The sequence below is a fragment of the Hydractinia symbiolongicarpus genome, chromosome 3 (assembly GCF_029227915.1).
Source record: "Hydractinia symbiolongicarpus strain clone_291-10 chromosome 3, HSymV2.1, whole genome shotgun sequence".
Classification (NCBI taxonomy): Eukaryota; Metazoa; Cnidaria; class Hydrozoa; order Anthoathecata; family Hydractiniidae; genus Hydractinia; species Hydractinia symbiolongicarpus.
The window spans coordinates 10,710,475-10,729,670 of NC_079877.1; the positions used below are offsets into that span (position 1 = coordinate 10,710,475).

At 35.3% G+C, this 19,196-nt stretch overlaps 3 protein-coding genes across 3 annotated transcripts; 1 reads left to right on the top strand and 2 right to left on the bottom strand.

The window, feature by feature from the left end:
* LOC130636824 (uncharacterized) lies at positions 1 to 375 on the top strand. Its single transcript, XM_057446673.1, has 2 exons — positions 1 to 151; positions 194 to 375. Exons 1-2 carry the CDS (start codon positions 1 to 3, stop codon positions 373 to 375), a joined length of 333 nt encoding a protein of 110 aa, XP_057302656.1.
* A 3,350-nt stretch (positions 376 to 3,725) lies between these two features.
* LOC130635663 (prosaposin-like) lies at positions 3,726 to 5,598 on the bottom strand. Its single transcript, XM_057445071.1, has 2 exons — positions 5,295 to 5,598; positions 3,726 to 5,014 (listed from the first exon to the last, which is right to left on the bottom strand). The coding sequence occupies exons 1-2, from the start codon at positions 5,529 to 5,531 to the stop codon at positions 4,574 to 4,576; spliced, it is 678 nt and encodes a 225-aa protein (XP_057301054.1). The 5' UTR covers positions 5,532 to 5,598; the 3' UTR covers positions 3,726 to 4,573.
* A 512-nt stretch (positions 5,599 to 6,110) lies between these two features.
* On the bottom strand, positions 6,111 to 7,899 carry LOC130635662 (uncharacterized). The gene has a single exon (XM_057445070.1). The coding sequence runs from the start codon at positions 7,848 to 7,850 to the stop codon at positions 6,183 to 6,185; it is 1,668 nt and encodes a 555-aa protein (XP_057301053.1). The 5' UTR covers positions 7,851 to 7,899; the 3' UTR covers positions 6,111 to 6,182.
* Between the last annotated feature and the right edge of the window lie 11,297 nt (positions 7,900 to 19,196).

Sequence of the window (19,196 nt, forward strand, 5' to 3'; positions counted from 1 at the left end):
ATGGAATCACATCCTGTTGCTGTTATTCCAGGCGTACCCCAAGGTAGTGTGCTTCGACCACTTATCCCTATCATCCTCCTTGGAGATATAGACTCAAATGTCAGTGACAGTATTGTACAGTCATTTGCCGATGATACAAGGGTTACCAAGGGCAAGTTGCAAAGTGACCTTTAGAAAATTTATAAATGGGCAGAAGATGCAAACATGAAATTTAATGATGTAAAGTTTGAGGTCATGCATTTTGGCACGAACGATACCCTGAAATATTGCACATCGTATCTTTCCCCCTCTGGATCCATCATCACAGAGCGTAGGGATCTGAAAATCTTGGTGTCATATTATCCACCAACTGCTCCTTTCATTCCCACATATTGAAAGTAGTAAATGACAGTAAAAACATGATGTCTTTCATTTTAAGAACTTTTTACATCAGAACCAAGGATCACCTTATGACCATGTGGAAATCTCTGGTTCTTTCTCTATTTATTTAGTCCTATGAAGTTGACATAAAGTTGGAGAGATACAGATGATAGAGGCATTGCAATGGTCCTATATAAGAAAAATCCGAAACTTGACCAATCACAACTATTGGAAAGCATTAAAGGAACTGAAATTGTATTCAATGGAGCTTAGAAGGAAAAGGTACCGAATAATTTATATTTGGAAAATCATGGAACAGTTGGTACAAAATGTCAATCTGAAAATCCAAAGCTATCATCATCCTCGGAATGGGTGGAAAGCGAAACTTGTGTGTGATCCATAGATAGATAGATAGATAGATAGATATATAGGGATATGGCTTAGATGGAGAGTCCTAGAGTATTTATTGCTCATTTAGAGCTACGCAGACCCAATTAGGGCCCGCACTCTACTAGACAACTCCCGACAACATCCAACAGCCCACACAGTGTGCCATATCCCCAATTTCCCTCACATGGCTTGGGTTAACCTGGGACTATGGTAACATTCACTCGCTCATTTTGAATCGACGTCAAAAGGAATCGAACCCTGGTCTCCCGCGCACAGAGTACGAGAGCTATAACCACTAATCTAGGGCGCCACAAAATAAATATCCATTCCAGATACCAGATGAACCACAACTGGTAAGATACACCACGTTAAGACGGGCAGATTCAAACTTGATTGTACATATGCACACATTGGTGTAAACTGGATGTTCATTTCAATGGAGGAATGGCACACAACTGCCAATCCTGAAGATTTTCTTTAAAAGTACCAATACCTGTGATCATCTTGGTAAATCTTCTCTGGACCTTTTCTATGTTATCAACATCGTGTTTAGGAGATGGTCTCCATGATTGTATGCTGTATTCAACATGAGGTCTCACTAGGGATTTGTATATATATAATACACAAGTTGCTTTTGGTTTTGCATTCAAACGTTTGTTTAATGACACCCAAGGTTCTGTTTACTTTTGACACAGATTCTGCACAAAATCAACACAACACAAAGTTTTAGTAGCTTCATAAGTACATGAATATAAAAAATAATGTGAACATTTCTTTGACTTTTAGCTGTCTCTGTTGCCATGTGTGTGTGGTCCCCCTCTTGCGATATAAAAAAGTTAGTTTTTGTTGAGGTGAGAGGCCTAGAAAATTCTGCCTAAAACAACAAACAAAATAAGGTATTTTCCTAGAAATGAATAAGACAACAACACTTCTGACTTCACGATTTCTTTCTCATTTTTGTGTGGTTGTTTTTGTTTTGTTTTTTCGTTCGTCCATCACAGTTTGCCCAGCATTTGTGGTATTATTTGCGGGTTGTCTTTGCAGGTTAAATTTTAAAAAAAATTAAAAAACTGACCCTTGTATCCCGCGGCGCGGGTTCACTTTTTTTGGCAAAAAGTACCGTAAGTTTACCCCTGCTTGGCAGTGTGTTAGTGATGAACCAAGTAGTTCTTCTTCAATATGACTTACACGCATTATACTCGCCCGTCATGATCAGAGGTCTGATCAGGGTGAACCATTCTCTGTTGAGAATGAAATACGTATGTGCTATGATAAATATTCACCTATATGTATACACACCATCCGGATAAACTATCTGAGTCCATCACTAACATATTGCCGCACGTAGCGTAGTGGGTTTGTCTGCGGCTCCCAGTTCTGGGGACCGCGGATCGAATCCCGCTCAGTGCTTGGCAGTGTGTTAGTGATGAACCAAGTAGTTCTTCTTCAATATAAGATATTACAAGTTACAGATACAGTTGACCGGAGCAAGTAGAAGACTCTAATTGTCTTATCATTAAGCCCCGTAATTAGTGTGCTTCTTCTCGAATAATGGTCTTCCTCCTAAAATTTACGATAGCTTCTGCTTGACCCGACACACGCATCCCAGCTCAGTTTTACAATGTTTTTTTGAGAAATTTTACGAAACAGGATTAAATCTGCAGCTACACAAATTGATCTATACGAGTATAAAATTACTCTTAAACCCAGGGCATTTAACCCTTTTTTATTGGAGGATAAAGCACTTTCCCCTTGTGTTATAAATCTAAAAAAGTACAAGATCATGTTTTATCAGCATGGTTAGAAAATTACATCTTCATTATACTTTGGAAACATTTTCCACGTTTCTGAAAAAAAATATTATTTATATGTAGGTATTGATGAAATCTCCTACTTGAAAATACAATACTCTAAGGTCCCGAACAACCGCTCCCCCTCCTTATTCCACTCCCCCTTCCCTCCCGGAATCCTCTGCTTATTAACCCTCCTGCTTTGGGTCTAGAGTAGCATCTTGCAAAAGAGATCCTGGAGAAGAGGTTGCTAAATAAATATAAAACATGTTTTTTTCCTGTATTGTCCTGTCTCGCTAAAGCAAATTTTTTAGTCTTGCGAGTGATTTGACAGCAGTTTTTTTTGAGATTTTATGACAAAACATACTTAAACAAATAACAAACGAGACTAAATACATGTGAATGTAGACTAAATAGAGGATAACATTTATATTTTATTTTATTTTATCGTTTAGACCCTAACATTGCAAATATATGAATAAATAATAAGAAAATGGTTAAGACCTATCTAGTAAATATTTCTTTAAACACAAAAGAAATATTTTAGTCCTTCAAAACCTATAAAGGACTAAACCTAACTAAAAATTAAAACTAAGTTTAAAATGAATCAATAAAAACATACAATGCTGCTTGTCCCTTTTTAAAGCACGACATACAAACCCTCACGTCACGTCACGTTGCGTCGTTCGGTAACTGAATATCCTCGAGCGATCGTGAATTCTTACTATGCGGCTGTTTGTCAAATTCTATCAAAAAAACTTTATTAAGAGGTTAGACTGACTCCTGAGAATGATAGTAAGGCAGTCTTAAAGTGACATGGCCACGAGCAATACTTTTCTAATGGGAAACCCAAACCTGCTCAACCCTTAGACTCAGAGGGACGCAAAATGGCGGGGACAAAGTAAAAACTAATGGTCATTCAACTTTGAGATATAAGAAAGACGGAATCATACAAAAAAATATTTTCCATCTAGGAAAGCTCAAGTTGAGACAGCAGGTGTCAAGAAATTGGGCTCAAAGACGAAAAATTGTCAGTGAAAAAAAAGAATGGATATTTCTAACCTCTCCTTTTGGAAATTTCGGGTTGTTTGAAATACAGGTGCAGAGTCTAGGGATTAAACGAGAATACATTCTCATAATCTTGCGTTTAGTCGAATAGTGCATGTTGCATCAAAAATGCCATAATTAAATATTTCTATATATTAGAAAAGAACATCAATTCAAAAAACATTTTACAATTATAAATTTATCATATTTTTGCTGACAACGTCGTGTGAAAGTAGACATAAATTATATCTATACAACAATAAAGTAGGAATGTGAACACAATGATAGCTGGGAGGAGCAAATTGGATCAGAAAAGAAGATTAATTTTTCGTCGTCGTTAAGATTGTGACGTAATAAATAAGTATCAACCATAACAATTAAAAATTTCTCAAAATTACGTTTTCGTTCAAGAAGAGCGTGCGAGTCAAAAGTTTTTTAGAGCATGATTTTAGAGCGGGTTTGCTCGGTTATTTAATTTGTTTGAAGAAAAAAAAATATTCTACAGGAAAAGTCAAGCGGGAGAAAACCTTGCCAGGTTGAAATAAAATGTCCATTATTTTTTTAAATGACAGTTCCAAGGCATAAACAAACCAGCAAAGGAAAATTGAAATTATTCTTGAGATTTTCTTTGTGAGTATTTTAAATTGTTAATTCAAATCCTTTTTTTCTTTCTATTTTTGTTTTTGATTTAACGAAATCAATTAATACAGAAACTACTGACATATTTTTGACAACACGAAATGTGAAAATGATTGCTTTTCTTGTGTTTCGACTCGCAATGTGCAATGCTTTTTTATCGGCAAAGTAATATTATATGAATGGAGTCAACCAATCACAAATTCAAAAAACAAAACATCTCGCCTGGGCGGGCAGTTTGGATCGCCTCAGTTTATGTCAAATAGTCAGGTAGTGATCTGCAATTACGCGAGCTTTTTAATTAAAAAGGTAAAGTTGTAGAAGTTACACTAAAAACACCCTCCTACGTTCTAGCACAAACCAATGCCGGGACAAAATTTCATTGGCGCGAAGTATGTCCTCACAATGTACTCATAGACTTTCGGTTCCAGCAAATCCACTGCCTTGTGACATTCAGAAACATCTGCAGGTGTTGGCAACAATGCACAAAGCTTTCCAATTTCTTCTTTCACAAACATCTGCGTGGAAGTGTCTTCAAATATACCCTGGATAATCACGAGTATCATTTCACACAAAGCGCAGTTACTGATACCTTTTAACTGGGCTGGTAAGTGTGGCTGCGAGTTTCGGAATACTTCTTCCAACACCTTTTTCAGATACTTCTTGTCCATCCCGGCAGTACGCGTGGAGTTACAGAAGCCAATTGTTGAACATACCACATCAGGATCCGCGAGGAATTCATCCAATATGTTGAGTAATTGTTCACCGTAAGTTGTCACCACCTCCACACACTAGAAATAGAAAATACTCACTTTTTTTTACTAATTAGCATAAACACACCTTTGATATACATACCTTTTATCTCAAATACACCATTGTAAAACCGGAATGCCATAGCTCCGATTCACTGAGAACACGATTTCAACACTTCCATTAAAACATTAAAATACTTCACCATTAAAAAAACCATAAGCCAAGTGCTACCCCCTGACATTTCTTTTATGTTGTATTTTATTTTAGGGATGATTCATAAAAAATGTCTCGTTGTTTAGGGTGCAGAAATAAGCTTACCTGAGATTTCAAACTAGGAGGTAAAAGTTGACAACCATCTTTTAAAGCTGACAATACTTCTGTTCGAGTTGAATTACTTGATATGAGCTGATGAATGGCATTGATAAACAACTTGCATTTATCACAAACCCCATCAACAAGTTTGGGCTCGAACTTAACAAAGTCCTCCGTGTGAAACTGCGACCAATGAATACCAGCCAAAAAAGACAAAATAAGCATTGATATGACTAAAATCATCTTTGCTACCTTTTATTCCTTTTTATATCTAAATATAAACAATTTTCTTAAGGCATGTTTTGATTTTGCATCAGGAACAATGCAAGCATATTTTGGTGCGTTCAAAATATAAACAAAAAATCACACTAATTTAATGTGTACTCTTTCTTTATCAACATTATATTTAACCTTATATTTTTGAAAAAAATAAGAATTCTTCCCTTTTATTTCTTCCCAAATCAAAAAATACATAAAAAATAGTGATCAGAGTTAATCATAATAAAGAACATCTTTTTGCATGTAGTCTTTGAACTAAACTACCTACAAAAATGGAATCTGCAACCATGGCAACAAATAAGCATATTTGTAGCATGTTTTTAGGCTCAAATTTTAAAAATTGTAAGCATATTGATTTTATCTTCTATTTTACCTGAATGCTTTTAAACAAAAAAGTGTAATCAAATTAACCAAAAATTTAATCTTGACTGAAATTAGTGAAATGTTTTTTTTAAAGGAGCAGTGTTGGTAAAAAACAGCCAATGCACCTTAATCATTATTCTACCTACAAGATGCCTGCACATATACAAAAAATCACAAACATTTGTTTACCAAGAAAGGCATTGTATTCACATTTCTATGAACCAGAATATCAGTAATGTAAAAATACAATGTTTAGAAAAAATTAATATTTGTGTGCTCAATATTGGCAAAAATGTTTTTCAAACTTTGCTCCTCTTCCTCTGTCTTTCCCAATGAGTCATATCCAATTTTAAAATCAACATCCCACAATGCTTCTTTCTCCAAGCGATATTCATCTGTTTCATCTGAGCAGTTGCTGCTGTCGTAATCTGAGATTCGTATAACATCATCTGTAAAAAGTTGATTAATAGATTTAGTTAAAGACTCTCCTGTTAAAATATTTTCTATAGAATCAACTCCCATGTTTTCATTCTCCATAACATTCTCATTTTCATTTAAATCCACGGGATGTTTAGACAAATCAAGATATTGTTTATGTTGTATGTCTTTAAATTCGCCCATAGGTGGTAACTCTAACAACTCATTTTCATCTAACATCTTCCATCTTGCTGATGAAGTACCACTGGATTTGGTTTCATGCATTGATTTTAATTTTTGAAGTATTTCATAAGACTTCTTGAAGTTAGCACTATCATCAAGATAAATCCTTTTAGTTACCTCGTCAACACTGTGACTTCTTTGCAACGAATCTGTAACTGGCATGAAAACGTCTAACAAACTAGTAAAGTTCTTATTTGGATTATTTTCAGCCCTTAGCACCACCCTTAAAACCTGAAACCCAAAATGACTAGGACACCTTACAAGGCTTGGCATGAAGTGTTTTAGTGATAGTTTATCTATTTTATACAGCATGTACATTGATATCAAATACAAATTGTAGAGGTCTTCGGTTTTGCTTAATTTAAATTTTAAAGACAATTCCACTGACAATAGAGCTACAAATGAAGAAAACTGTTTAGTCACAACAGCAAATAATGGCTTCCAGAATTCAACAAGAATATCAATTTTGGAGAAAATGTCATCATCGGCATCAACACGAAATTTAAAATATTTTATGCCCAATGAACGTAAGATATCCTGATCTGGCACAAAGTTTCCTTCAGCAAGAAAATAAGAAATAAAGATTTTAAGGTTGCCATTGTGGAGATTTTTTAATAGACGTTTCGAGATATCAGTAAATTGATCAGCACATTTCTTTTCATTTTTTTTTCTTAGCTTGAAGTTCTCATCCTTTTTTGATTCATCACTATTTACATGAAGTATGAGTGCAACATAATTCGCCAGACCCTCCTTGATTCCAGCATGTTGATCATTAAACTTTTCTTCCATTATCAATGAAGTCTCCTCCCAATAATTTTCATCAAGCCACGTTAGCGCAACCATCAGACCAGATTGCAGTACTTCTACACCAGGGAGTTGCGAATGAGTTGCTTGATGTCGGAGATCTACTAACCAATCAGGGATGTTAATTTTATCAGCTATTAACTGCACCGATTGTGCATATAAACCTGTCTGAAGCTGATCTGTTATGCCATTCACAAAACGAACAAGAGCCATAGCAATGCTCAAACGTAGGTGGTCATCTGTATCACTATGTTGGACACTCACTAAATAGGATACAATTAAACTAGCTGTTAACTCCACTGACACTGGTAATGCACCAACACGTAATCTACTTCTCCATGCATTTACCATATGTACACCATTTTTAAGCATGTTTATGTCATCAAAACTATACAAAAGTTTTCGGACTTGTTGCCATTCTTCCCAAGAAGACCACGCCGTTTCACGGGATTCCATCTTATAATTATCTAAAAAGCAGAAGGTGCAGAAATGTACAAAATATAATACTACCTAATTTGACCTGCTCTAAAGTACAAAATACATGGGAGTGAGGCATTATGCATTAACTTCCTTCCAAACCTGAGAAAGAATTTCTGTCCTCTTTAATATTTTTTAGCTTTTTACCATTTGGAGTTTTTAAGACTCTTAAGATGTAAGGGAAAAAGTGTACTGTTTTAAAATATACCTTCTACTAAAATTACGTGAAAGCTGTAATATTGTTGTTTAATATTTTCTGAAAGATTATAAAATTTCCTAAAAGAAACCATAATTCGCTAAAAAATACGTCATAACTCGAAATCTGTTCACACTTACGAATTAAATTTAAAATCATTTTTAGATATAACATCTGTCTTTAAAAGCCACTCACCCTCCACCTTCTAGCTTTTATAGTTTTGTAAATGAAGATGAAAAGGCTAGCAGTACTAACACAAAAAATGAACATTGCGAAAAAAACTTCAAAGATTTTTAAAAATATTATCACCTTCGTGTAGTTAAATGGTCGCTAGCGGTGTTTTTAACAATTTCTGTGCAACGTGTGTATGCTCGTATTCACACTTAAAACATATTCACAAGAAGAAAGATGGGCAAAGTAAAAATAAATAAAAAGGAAAAAAAAAAAAATGTTACAAAGTCTGGTGGAATAGAGATTTTTTTGTTTTCAATCTTTGCTTGGCTGGAGTTAAAACACTCTTCTAATTTTTTTTCTCTTTTTTGAAGGAGCAGAAGCTTTATGACGATGAGTAGAAAAGTAAAAACAATAGTCAAAACCAGTATACAGTTAAAGAGTCTTTCGTGCTAAAATTGCACAGATTTACCCAACATTCATCCTATAGCTTCTTTCATTTATTTGTTCACAAAGGGCCCCATACATCAAGCTGGTTGGGCTAGAAATTTTACATAGCTGTATTGGCATATTTGGCATTTGTAACATTACTGAAAAAAGGGCACAAAATTATTATTGGAATATCCAGGAGAATTAAAAACTTAATAACAATAATTAGTCTTAATAACACGTGAACTACATACATCTAGCATACCAATCTGATTTGGTGATCATATAAGGGGTCGTCTACAAATTTCGTATGATATTTTATACGAATATATACGAATTTAATTGCTTTTAATTCATATAAAAATCTTATACAATTCGTATAGTGTTAAATAGTTATACGGTTCTTAAAAAATCTAATACGAATTTTATACGATTTTCATACGAATTGTCATACGAATTATATTCTCTTTCATACGAATTGTCATTCGAATTATATTCTCTTTTATACGAATTTTCATACCAATTATATTTCGTTTTTAAACTTTTAAAATGCGATCTAAAAAAACATTTCTATCGCCGTTTTTCGTTTTTAAACTTTTACAATGCGATCTAAAAAACATTTCTATCGCCATTTTTCGTTTTTAAACTTTTAAAATGCGATCTAAAAAAATATTTTATTTTGAAACTCATATATGAATTTAATACAATGTCAAACAATTTTCTTTTTTTAAAAACCATACGCATCTAATTAAAATCTCATATGAATTTTTTGTTAAACCCGTACGAATTTAACTTATACGAATTTAATTTAAAACTTATACGAATTTAATTTAAAACTCATACGAATTTTTTTAAACTCATACGAATTTAATTTAAAACTCATACGAATTTAATTTAAAACTCGAATTTAATTACTGTATGGCAAAAGAAAATTCGTATAGCATATACGAATTTTTTTGATACGAATTGCTACGAATTTTGTAGATGACCCCTAAACAAACTATAAGCCATAACTATGACTATAACCGATCTTCTTAAAACAACTTTGCAAATGCAAGTGAAACGGACAATTAATTGCACATGGACAAAAAATGTATTGGTCACAACGTCCTATTTGCTTTAGACATTTACGTAATAAGGATGGTATACACTAGCTAACAATATTCCTTCCATCAAACACAAAGAATTGCAGATTATTCTACAGAACATGGGTGCTGATAAGTCGCAAACGCTCAGACCAACTTTTTAATATAATTCCAAGGGTTCTTCTAAAAATTCTCACACTTTCTGGAAGGCTTACTAAATTATTCTCAAAATACAAAACATCCCCTCAAGTTTGTTGACTTAACTTTACTAACCATATATTTATTGTATCAAAAACAAATTCTTGGACTTTGGACAAGTTGTTTGTGGTACCATTCGTAGTAAATCAGCTATTATGACGTGTGTCAAAGTTATGTGCTGGAGCAATGTAATACCAGCTTTGATGTAGTACCATTAATGCCACTAGGATAACATGCTAGACTCACACAATTCTTGTTAACAAAAATTCTATGCTTTTTCTATCTTAGTAAGTTCCCATAGAGTACCAAGATACAGCATTGGTACTGTGGTATAATCATAAACGATCTAACAAGAGCTGGGATGGTTTTTCCTAACTATCATTTTCTCTTTATAAGATCAGGTTTTAATTATTTCAAAAAGTAAGTTGCTTTTTTAACTTGATTTCTTCGATCGTTGTGGTCTGTTCTCTATATTTCTTGCCTGTGTGCCTGTGTGCATGCATACCTTGTACCTTGTTGTACCTTCTTGTAGGCTTTCGAAGAAAGTTTTCAGGATTAGCAATTGTGTGTCAGTCCTCCATTGGATTGGACATCCAGTTTACACCAATGTGTTTATGTGTATAATCGAGTTTGAATCAGCCCGTCTTAATGTGGTGTATCCTACCAGCTGTGGTTCATCTGGTATCTGGAATAGATATTTATCAAGGCTGTCTTTACAGAGGTCCAATGTGCAACAAGACATATTACGGATGGATTTGAGGAGAATATTAAAGAGCTTTATTCCATGGATTGGTAAACTGAACTCTGCCACCCTACTGTATGGACCAGTTTTGCTTTCTGCCCATGCCGAGGATGATGATAGCTTTGGATTTTCAGATTGACATTTGGTACCAACTGTACCATGATTTTCCAAATATAAATTATTCGGTATCCCTTCTACGCTCCAATGAATACAATTTCAGTTCCATCAATGCTTTCCAATAGTTGTGATTGGTCAAGTTTCTGATTTTTTGTATATAGAACCATTGGAATGCTCCATCATCTGTATCTCTCCAACTTTATGTGGACTCCGTAGGACTGAACAATACTCTATCAGAGGAAGAACCAGAGATTTCCACACAGTCAGAAGGTGATCCTTCGTTCTGATGTAAAAAGTTCTTAAAATGAAAGACATCATGATTTTACTGTCATTTACTACTTTCAATATGTGGGAATGAAAGGAGCAGTTGGTTGATAATATGACACCAAGATCTTTCAGTTCCCTACGCTCTGTCATGATGGATCCAGAGGGGGAAAGATATACGATGTGCAATTTTTCAGAGTATCGTTCGAGCCAAAATGCATGTCATTGACAATTGAGTCTACTCCAAGGAGGATGGTAGGGATAAGTGGTCGAAGCACACTACCTTGGGGTACGCCTGGAATAACAGCAACAGCATGTGATTCCATTCCATTGACAATGAATGATTGGGTGCGGTTTGTCAGGAAAGTTTCAACAAAGTTAAATAATTTTCCTTCGATTCCAAGTTTTTCAAGTTTAAGACAATGGTAAAATTCACTTTGTCGAGGGCTTTTGCAAAGTCAAGGTATACAATGCCACAATGTTGTTTTCCATTAACAAAGTCAATTCTATTATCAAAGTGGTGTAAGAGTTGGCTTAGACATGACCGGCCAGAATTTCTGACAACTTTTTCAAGAATTTTAATAATATGAGATGACCAGGCTACTGGGCGGTAATTGGAGAGATCATATTTCTTTCCCCCTTTAAAAGGAGGGGTGATTAGTGAGTGCTTTAAAATTTGGGGAATTTAACCACAGTCCATACATTTTTGCCATAACAGAAGAAGTGGTAGAGATAGCGATGTTTTACACTTTTTCAGAAAAATAGCTGGGAAGCCATCTGGGCCTGGTGCAGAGTTGTCAGAGAGTTCATTAATTGCATTGATGATGTCTTTTTGAGAGAACTGAAGTTCTGGAATTTCTGATGTGTGTTGGGGTAGGTTGATTGTTATGTCTTCTACATGTTTTGGCTCACTGAATACTCTTTGATATTGACAGGAAAGGATTTCAGCCATGTCTCTGCTTTGATGTGTTAATTTGTTGCTTTGATCCATAAGCAGTTCAATTTTTGTTTTTATTTTTGAAAACTTTTTTGCTTATGAATAAAAGTACTTAGGATTTTTTTTGATAGCTTCTAAAGCTATTTTTTCTTTTTGTAGATTTCCATTTAAATAAGATTTTTGTAAGTTTTTTTCAATTTCAAAGAGTTCCTTGACTAGTTTTTCCTTTTTTGCAGGTGAAGTGATATTGCTCAATATTTTGTGGATTCGTTTTCTCCTTTTTGCAACATTTCCGCAGTATCTTAAATGTTTGTTTGATCTGATTAAGTTTGATTGTTTTTGCAGATTTGCTTGGGAATATTGCTGAAGATATATCATAACATATAGCATAAAAAATAGATAGTATTTCATTCACATCTTTTTGTCAAAATTTGTTATGCCAATCATATTTGTGAAGATTGTTGTTTAGGTTGTTGGGGTTGATTGATTTGGTTAGTAGTTTAGTGGTTGATTCCGCCTTCAGAAGGCGGATTGCATCTAAAAAATCTGATGATGTTTTATTTACACTGTCTATTTTAGTATTTTGATGGTGATTGCTTTGTGATTGATTGATCGGTGATTTAGTATTTTGATTGTGGTTTGTATTTTTAGGATGCCGTATTTACAGATAAAAAAGCTCTAACTAATTCTAGGTCCCTAAGTTTAAATAAGAATAAAGTAAAGTAAATAAGTAAATAAGAAGCTGAAAGTAAATAAGAAGCTGCTGAGTATGAAATCAAGATGTCTGGAGATAAATGTGGCAAATGTAATAAATCTGTAAAAAATAAAGGACTCTGTTGTCACTATTGTGGAACTTGGTACCACCTGAAATGTGAAGTTATAACTAATGAAATGTATGCCTTGCTGCAATCCGATCAAATACGTTGGTATTGTAAGTTCAATCAATGTTATGTTAAAGCACCCGAGGTTATGAAAGTTTTGAAGGAATATGATTGGGTTAAACATGAAATCGAATAAAAGGTGACACTACTAGAAAGTAAAGTAGAGGCTATACAAGAACCTTTAAGATCCTAAAACCATAAACTAACAGAGTATTTTACCAACAAAATATCAGATGTGAAAAAAAGAGAAGAAAAAGAATGCAATGTTATTATTACTAATTTGAATGTAGTTGACAATGCTAATGTAAATGAGGATGATCAAAACAGATTTGGAACTTGTCGAGCACTTTGTTCACAATATTCTTGAGCAACAGGGCATTCAAATAGTGTAGGCGGCAAGACTGAAACAAAAACTGAATGATGTAAACCCCCCAAAATTGGCTGTTAAACTTGCAAACAAGCACTAAAAACAGAAACTGTTGCGTATTGGAAACCAAATTAGAGATTTCACTGACTGGAAAAATGTATGCATAAATAAAGATATGACACAAAAGGAACAAAAGAATGATTTTACTCTCAGAAAGGAACTTAAAGCACGTTTGGCAAAAGGAGAGAAAAACTTAAAGATTCGAAGGGGGGTAAAAAAGCACAAATCCCCCATCACCCGACCAGCAAGATTAATATAAATAAACAGAATACAAATGAGACTGCAGTACATAGTAATCCTGACCCACTCACATGCTTGCTACTAAATGCACGTAGTATTATCAATAAATATGAAGAATTGAAAGCATATGTACATGAAAAAACCCAGAAATTATATTAATCACTGAAACGTGGGTGAATGATAAAATAACTGACGCTAAAGGGTCTCTTTGAGAGACAAGAGAGGAGTTGAACTTCCTCCACCATATACTTTAGTTTAAAAGGGCGATTGTGGAAGTCCCATGAAATGCTACATAGTGATGGTGTCACTTCAAAAAACACCCAGTCTGGTCTGTGAACGGTTGGTGCTGGGAAGGGTATCCAGCTGTAAAACAATGCCAAAACTCTTTATTAATGGCCGTAAGAACAGTTGATCAGACAAACTGTGTAAACGGGACAGATGTCAGGTGTGAGCATCGTCAGACCGTTACCCAGCTATTACATCACAAGGTAGATAACACTAGAAGCAATCGTGGAGATGATTTCTTAGTATTCAAATATTATTTCTATACAGCTTAAATAAGATATAGTGTTATGGAAAACAAACAATAGTTAATGTGAAACACACTTGCAAATATTCACATCGCACTTGTAAATTTTGCTTACGAGTGCGATTTTTCGCACACCATAGCACTCATAATTTTTTTAGCGAGTCCTTTTTGTAGCTCTGGCATAGTTTTATTTAAGAAATGGCCTGGTAATAGTTATTATGAACACCCTGATCACAAACGGCACATTTGATGGTAGAGACTTTGTCAAATCTTCTGGTAAAAGGTTTTAAATTCTACAAATGATAAAATAAATGAGGTCTGGCTTAGTTATATGGCTACAGTCTGAAATATTGAGAAATATAACAGTTTCCAATAAAATGGGTTTGTTCGACTTTGAACATTCTCTACTTAGTTGCTGAAGGGATTTTCTGTATTGATAATTCCTCAAACAAAATTCTACTTCTTGAGGATTTGTGCAGAGACAAAGTTTAGCCACCAAATCCCCTATTTCATCTTGAGTTCTATTGGTTTCTGGAGTGTTCCAATCAGTTTCTATGTTTGCATTTTCCAACATTGTCAATAAAGGAGAAACAGTTTGGTGATAACTGATTATATCAAACACGCAGAAATTCCATGTACATGTTCGGCTGCACATAAAAATTATTCAAATTAGTATGTGCAGCCGGTCCTTGGTATCCAACTGATACTTTTTCCCTGATCAGTTCCAACAGTTCATTGATTTTTCCCACTTGCTTGTCCAACTTGCTTGTGGTACTCACTGGATCACTTGCACTGCAGCTTTGACGATGTTGTACATTCCACTGAAAGATAGAAGGCAGAGCTCCAGTGCTTCTCTAAGGCCACTAATGGGGAAATACCCTCGTAGAACATTTACTGAGGGACTGAATAGTATAGTTTGAGTAATTTTTTATTTTATTTATGCCTGCGTGTGTGCATTGTTTTATACCAAAATCAAAACAATACGTCAAGCTGCAGCTTATCTATATACTGGCCTGTGATTGGCTTAAAACAGTATCATGTGAAAACAAGTACCTGATAACAACAGCTTAAACACTTTAGAACTGCCTTTGGGATTATGCTGAAAAGCATTGACAGGGTATATCCCTTTCAATTAGTGCAGCTAACTATATAAAATATGAATTACTACTCTCTTCTATTTGCCTCAGAGGTGGTGACTTGGACAATCGATTCAGCAGCAAGAGTACAACAACTTTTGTATATTTAAAGATAAGTTTGTACATGTACAGTACAGTCTGAATGTAAACTACCGCGGACGTGAAACTCGCATGAGTAGTTACACAGAACAATAACATTGCGATAGCTTTTTTTTTTAAGAAAATAATTGCCTTGCTGATAAACAATGACCCCACGCGATCGATAGTTTAATCACAATAGGTTGCAAGATCAATTTTAGCGATCTATTTTGCGCGAACTGTTTTGAAATTTTTAATTGCAGTAATTAAGCGTTTTTTAAGATCGCATTTTAAAAGTTTATAAACAAAAAACCGGGATAGAAATGTTTTTTTAGATCACATTTTAAAAGTTTATAACGAAAATCGGCGTAGAAATGTTTTTTTAGATTGCATTTTAAAAGTTTAAAATCGAAAAACGGCGATAGAAATGTTTTTTAAGATCACATTTTAAAGTTTATAAACAAAAAGCGGCATTTAATAGTTGTGGACAACAATGCTTCTCGTATGTTTCTTACATTAAACGCGGTGGAATCTTTTTAAGTAATTAAATCAACAATACATTCTTGCGAAATGTATTATAAAACTTCGTGAAAGTTTTTTATCATTTAATTATTTCACGCTAATACTTAAGGGAATAACTTATCAATACACTTACACAATGCATCTCGCTATTATAAGAAATATAATTGCTCCGATATTTCTTCGCGAGCGCATTGTTTTTTAACACGCAAATTTAAACTCGCAAAACCCTTAAGGGAATAAATTATAACAAAAGACAAACGACTGCCGTCCTCCACGCAAAGGTGTGATACAGCATATATTTATCTATCTATCTGTCTGTCTGTCTGTCTGTCTGTCTGTCTGTCTGTCTGTCTGTCTGTCTGTCTGTCTGTCTGTCTGTCTGTCTGTCTGTCTGTCTGTCTGTCTGATTGTCTGTCTATCTACTGCATACCTTAACAACTGTGGCGCCATAGATTAGTGGTTATAGCTCTCGTACTCTGTGCAGGAGGGGTCCGAGTTCTCCTGATGGCAATTCAACATGGGGAGGGAATGTTACCATAGCCCCGGGTTAACCCAAGCTATGTGAGGAAAACTGGGGAGATGGCACACTGTGTGGGCCGTTGGATGTTGGCGGGAGTTGTCTAGTAGAGCGCGGGCCCTAAATTGGCTCTGCGTAGCTCAAAAAATGAGCATTAAATAGTCTAGGACTCTCCATCTAAGCCATGGCTCCTCCTGGAAATAATAGACAGGGTATATCCCTCGATATTTGTGAGGCTAGCCATGTAAAATATGCACACATTTATGGCGCCGTAGATTAGTGGTTATAGCTCTCGTACTCTGTGCGGGAGACCGGGGTTTGATTCCTCTTGACGGCGATTCAACATGGGCGAGTGAATGTTACCATAGCCCCGGGTTAACCCAAGCCATGTGAGGGAAATTGGGAAGATGGTACACTGTGTGTGCCGTTGGATGTTGCCGGGAGTTGTCTGGTAGAGCGCGGGCTCTAATTGGGTCTGCGTAGCTCAAAATGAGCATTAAATACTCTAGGACTCTCCATCTACGCCATGGCCCCTCCTGGAAATAATAGACAGGGTATATCCCTCGATATTTGTGAGGCTAGCCATGTAAAATATGCACATCTATCTATCTACATCCCTCTCTACTTCCTTATCCCATAAACATATCAAAACTAAAAGGCATTATATAGCTAGCTAGCTAGCTAGCTATGAGGATACTGTAAAAACTTAGGACAAATGTTCACTGCATAGCTAGCTAGCGATTATGATATATTACCATATCGAACTTTCTATCAAGAGCATAAAACAACATAAAACATGATGGCAAGCATCGCTTCACTTTCGATTTTGCTCCCAAGCGAAATTCACGTGATCTACGACGGAAAAAAACTGGGTTATCGGAGCAGAATGACGCGTGTACCGGCCTATTTATTAAAAAAACTTCCCCTAGGGTTAAATTGGGAATGGGAAAACAAAAGAGACCATTATACAACAGAATTTAAGTTTGCATTTCACGAAGCAATATTTACATTTTTTTCATCCTCGAGGTTATCATGCTTACTGCGAAGTAATGATAACTTGCCACATTCTCGTCCCCAGTCAGAGAGCTCTTTGAGATTAAAACCTCATCTCAAAGAGCTCTGGGGTTGAGAATGAACTAGCTCGTCTCCAGGGTTTTTTGTTTTAAACCCTGGAGTAGTAGTAGGGAGTGATTATAATCAGGTTTTCGCTCCTTCCACACCTTTACCCCCAAAAACCCCGCTTTCACCATTTCCGCCACCACCTCCATCCCAAAACAAGTAAAAACTAAATCATATGCTGATATCAACAAAAATAATATATACTACTAATAACCAACACAAAATAATATTAAATGTAAGATACATGACGTCATCAAAGCATACGTGAAATCATAATAATACAGAATATAAGCTATAAATAAGGGAAATTCCCTAAATGCCAATAACCAGAGTTCTATCAAATAAATGACTGTATTGCAACGAATGCGGAATTGATCTTGGTCAATATGACAGATGCGATAAGTGTGGACGGAGGTTCCTCGTATGTGAAAAAATGTTATGTTGGCAACATTACATGATGTACATCACCTACAACGGTGGGTGGTGTATTTGTAAAAATTCTTAGTTGGGCCCTGGTTATTATAATAAAGGATGTTCAATTTCTATAACAACTCCGTAGAGACAAGGAATTTTTACAGCGAGGCAACAGTACTTTATATTAACGATGTTCAAATTGAGAACATAGTACTTAGTGATCCCATTAAAGCCAACAAAGGTAAGGATGAGCGATTTGTCATTGGTTATAAACATAACAACAAGATATCATCACTATTGATCATAACACCGAGAGGCGTATATAGCAATGGTGCATCCAGATACATTGATGGCTCGTCACTCACAATGTCATTTGATATGTATCATCATTCTGAGAGGATTGAAAAATATCAGAGTATTCTGGCTAGGATTGAGAAACTATATGGTAGCAAATGCACGACCTCAACTATTAAAAATGGTAGATATATTAGTACCAAGGTCAAGGAATGGGATAGCAAAGTAACCACTGATTTTTATGATGCTATAGTACCTGAAAAGCAGCCGTGTAAATGTACGGCTATCATCAAGCTATCCAGCATTTATCGACAGGGATCTAAAAATTATATGCAGGTCCTTTTGGAGGAGTGTAAATATAAGCCTGTTCAACAACCCTTAAGGACACGACATACGTTGTGGTGTAATAAACATGAACGATTTGAAAAGAGAGGCAAAGTCGTTGGGTATTAAGGTATTCAACCCTCAGAAGAGCTGATCTTCTTGCTGCGATTTATAAGGTAAAATATAAAGATATTGCAACACAAACCCTTGGGCCTCATTGCAAGCCATGTCTAGAAATCACAGCTATGAAAATACTCGATGAGTACATCAGAGGCTTGGAAACAAAACAGAAACGAACCATTATATATGAAGGTGACCTAATGATTAATGCCAGTACCGGTGAAGTTGTGGGTACCATCTAATGTATTGTTAATATACATTAGATTATGAATATTCTGGCGGTTTGTCTAGGTAGCGCTTGCATATTGCGCAGATTGCAAGTTTTTTAACAACTCAGCCCTCGCCTCGTCGCGACCTTTTGCTAGTAATTGCTGCCTTTCTTGTTCATTAATCGTCTCAACGATTTTCTTAGTGCGTTGTCGGATCTGTTCCTTTAATAGGAGATATTTTTGCTTCTCTTGCATTATTAGACTGAATTCATAATCACTTATCACTCCATTCTCAATCGCCCGTGATATCAAATCAACTATTGAATTCAGCTTAGTCTCTGCAAGGAGTCTTATTGAGTCGTGTTTTTTACGTTTA

Coding starts and splice junctions, on each gene's coding strand:
- LOC130636824 (XM_057446673.1), top strand. CDS start 1: ATGGAATCACATCCTGTTGCTGTTATTCCAGGCGTACCCCAAGGTAGT. Junction 152..193: donor TGATACAAGGGTTACCAAGG/GCAAGTTGCAAA, acceptor ATAAATGGGCAG/AAGATGCAAACATGAAATTT.
- LOC130635663 (XM_057445071.1), bottom strand. CDS start 5,531: ATGATTTTAGTCATATCAATGCTTATTTTGTCTTTTTTGGCTGGTATT. Junction 5,015..5,294: donor CTCCTAGTTTGAAATCTCAG/GTAAGCTTATTT, acceptor TTCTATTTCTAG/TGTGTGGAGGTGGTGACAAC.
- LOC130635662 (XM_057445070.1), bottom strand. CDS start 7,850: ATGGAATCCCGTGAAACGGCGTGGTCTTCTTGGGAAGAATGGCAACAA.